The sequence below is a fragment of the Lipotes vexillifer genome, unplaced genomic scaffold, assembly GCF_000442215.2.
Source record: "Lipotes vexillifer unplaced genomic scaffold, Lipotes_vexillifer_v1.1 scaffold1442, whole genome shotgun sequence".
NCBI classification, from domain to species: domain Eukaryota; kingdom Metazoa; phylum Chordata; class Mammalia; order Artiodactyla; family Lipotidae; genus Lipotes; species Lipotes vexillifer.
In genome coordinates, this window is record NW_006797379.1 from 2,587,705 (window position 1) to 2,590,738 (window position 3,034).

Below are 3,034 nucleotides of genomic sequence, written 5' to 3' on the forward strand. Positions count from 1 at the left end.
AGATCATTTTTTCTGTCCCCGTTGAGTCGGTGCTCACCCGAGTGCCGCAGCCTGAGTACCGGCAGCTGCTGGTGGAGGCCATCATGGTGCTGACGCTGCTCTCGGACACGGAGATGAACAGCATTGGGGGCATCATCCATGTGGACCAGATCGTGCACATGGCCAACCAGCTGTTCCTGCAGGACCAGGTGGGTGTGCCCAGAGCCAAGGTGGGGACAGAGGCAGTGCAGCCGTGTTGGCTGGCATTTATCTCTGTCGAGGCTGGAGATCCTGTGACCAATAGGAAAGAATATTCTTGAACAAAGATAATGTCATCACAGATGGTGGGAAAGTTTGAAAATGGCACAGTGGCCACTGGGAGATCTAAAGACCTTTGGAGATGGACAGGCCCATTTCAGCATAGGTTCTAGTGCCAGCACCAGCCTTGCGCCATGTCTGGCCCCAAGTAAACCAACCCCTTAGCCTGCACCAGAGTCGAGCTAGAAGAAGCCGTCCTCTCATCCTAGAATCAGTGATGTGCTGCCAACTTGGGCGGGTGGGGACACGGTGCCCAGAGTAGAGGCCATCTGTCCCCCCGTTAGGCTGGTAGCGCCAGCTCTGCTCACGTGTCGCCTGTGCCCTTTCCTGCTGCAGATGTCGATCGGTGCCACGGACACACTGGAGAAGGACCAAGCCACGGGCATTTGCCACTTCTTTTACGACAGTGCTCCCAGCGGGGCTTATGGGACAATGACCTACCTAACCAAGGCGGTGGCTTCTCATTTGCAGGAACTGCTGCCCAATTCAGGCTGCCAGATGCAATAGGGCCTTGGCGCTCTGAGTCTGTCACTTTCTCATGGGAACTTTCTTGTGTTCCCCAAGATCCCCTGTGCTGTCACAACAGCATTTCCCATCAGAAGCACTGGGAGGGAGGAGGTGGCAGTAACACACCTGAAAGCAGTATACGCCCAAGCCGCAGAATCCTGTGCCCACCCCAAGGAGCGCCCTGGGATCCTCTTCTCACATTCATTTTGCTGGGAAGTTTGTCACAGCATCTGGTCTCCTGGAGTCTGAGGAGGTATCGGAAATTGGTCTCCTCTTGTGAGTGCAGAGTGAAGTGAGAAGGCAGCTTAAATTGGCTTTCGCAGAGTTACCGAACAGGTTCAGTGAGCTAGTGATACATCTTCAAGATGAAAAGATCCTTCCAGCAGCTGCGGACCATGACAAGGGGCACATCTTAACAGGGTACAGTCTGTCTGTGGGTCGAAATGTGTAGCAAATAGAACAACTCATCATTCTGCAGAGGTTTGGTTGTCTTGTGCCTTGCTTTCCCTCTTGGCCTGTTGCTGTCTTATTGGCAGCTACCTTTGTGTGACGCTTCTCCTTCACCAAGATTCAGAAAATTGCTCCCACTTGACTTTGGCTCATGGTCTTCAAGGGTTTTATCTTGGCCACCCGTGAGTTAGGGATTTCTCCTGCCTTATGAAAAAAAATCCCACATCATCTTCCAGAATCTAACCAAAAAGAAGAAAGGCAGAGGAGAAGCCAACCCTTCTTATAGCTGGGCCAACTGTTGTTTTGGGGCTGGCATAGGCAGGGAGTCCCTCTGGAAGGCCTGTGCCCCTGCCCCCCTCATGGGGTGACGGCCGGCAGGGAGTGGCACGTCCGCCGTGTTCTGGGGGAGCCACGTGATGAGTCTGCAGCACCAGACACCACAGAAGTGCGTGCTGTGCTCAGAAACAATGCTTCCCTCTGTGGCAGAGCCAGGCTGGGGCCTCAAGCCCTTCTCACAGCAGCACTTTTGCCTTAAGGCTCTCAGGTGGTGTGTAGCTGCAGGCCTTGATTGCAGAGGTGTGAGGACAAATCCTGATGGGGCAGGGCCTCGCCTGTCTTTCTTTGCCAAGGTCCTGATGGATGGAGTCTCTCTCCAGGTGTCTTACGGGGATGGGGGGTGGGCATGACACACAACAGGGAAAACCGTTTCTGTGAATAATGGACTCTGAAGGACAGTCACCTGGTGGCCTCGTGGTGCGCTCTGGCTGGTTGAGGGTGACGACTTAGATTGGTGATGACTCTGCCTCTGAAATGGAAACTTGGCCATTGGATCTTTGCGTGGAAGTTTGCGTGAAGGTGGAGAAAGCCGATGCTCAGGCTGCTTTGAGAGAACAGCAAGGTGCCCAGTGCCCCTCAGAGTCAAGATGCAGCACTGACCAGTATTCTTGAAGCAGAGGAAAGGCAGGGAGGGTTCCTGCTAAAGAGCCTCGCTTCAGTCCAAGCCAAACACTTTGTAGTTGCCCCTGGGGGAGAGAGTCTGGAACACGAGTCTTGGCTCACTTACCAGCTCGGTGGTGCACAGGCACTGTTTACACGGGACATCAATGCCTTGGCTTCATATTTGTTTGAAACCATAATATTTTCCTTGCTGAGGTACAGAGTAGTTACATAAAGAAAAGTGCCCAGGGGCTTCCCTGGTGGCGCAGTGGTTGAGAGTCCGCCTGCCGATGCAGGGGACACGGGTTCGTGCCCCGGTCCGGGAAGATCCCACATGCCGCGGAGCGGCTGGGCCCGTGAGCCGTGGCCGCTGAGCCTGCGCGTCCGGAGCCGGTGCTCCGCAACGGGAGAGGCCATAGGAGTGAGAGGCCCGCGTACTGCTAAAGAAAAAAAAAAGTGCCCAAAATCTCTCTCAATTTCTGCTCCAGTGGACTCGCACATCCCCCCCCCCTTCCTATTACTGTCGGTATGTCAAACCTTTCTCCTCAGATTACTAGATGGTTCCTTCTGTCATTCATCGGCACATATGAGATGCTCTGTCTGTGACTCGGTGCTCAAGGCCCTCAGCCTGCGCAGGAAAGCCAGTGTGAACAGATGACCAGGCTTTAGCGTGGTGGGGGGGGGGGGGGGGGGGGATGTGCTCTGTGGCGGGGAACTCACTAGCCATGACTACTGACACCAACCAGCCAGAACATGAAGAACAGCAGGGCCTCTGCAGATGTGAGCTCACGTGGGCTGGCAAGGATCATCACCCCACCTGATGGTTCCTTGAGCAACTGGAGGC

At 54.7% G+C, this 3,034-nt stretch overlaps 1 protein-coding gene across 1 annotated transcript in view; it reads left to right on the top strand.

Moving 5' to 3' along the window:
• Window positions 1-804, top strand: part of PHKA2 (phosphorylase kinase regulatory subunit alpha 2) — an 82,129-nt gene extending 81,325 nt beyond the window's left edge. The window contains exons 33-34 of the mRNA XM_007469325.1: window positions 27-188; window positions 634-804. Coding sequence (XP_007469387.1) covers window positions 27-188; window positions 634-804 — 333 coding nt within the window. The remainder of the gene's footprint in view (window positions 1-26; window positions 189-633) is intronic.
• Window positions 805-3,034: the final 2,230 nt, after the last annotated feature.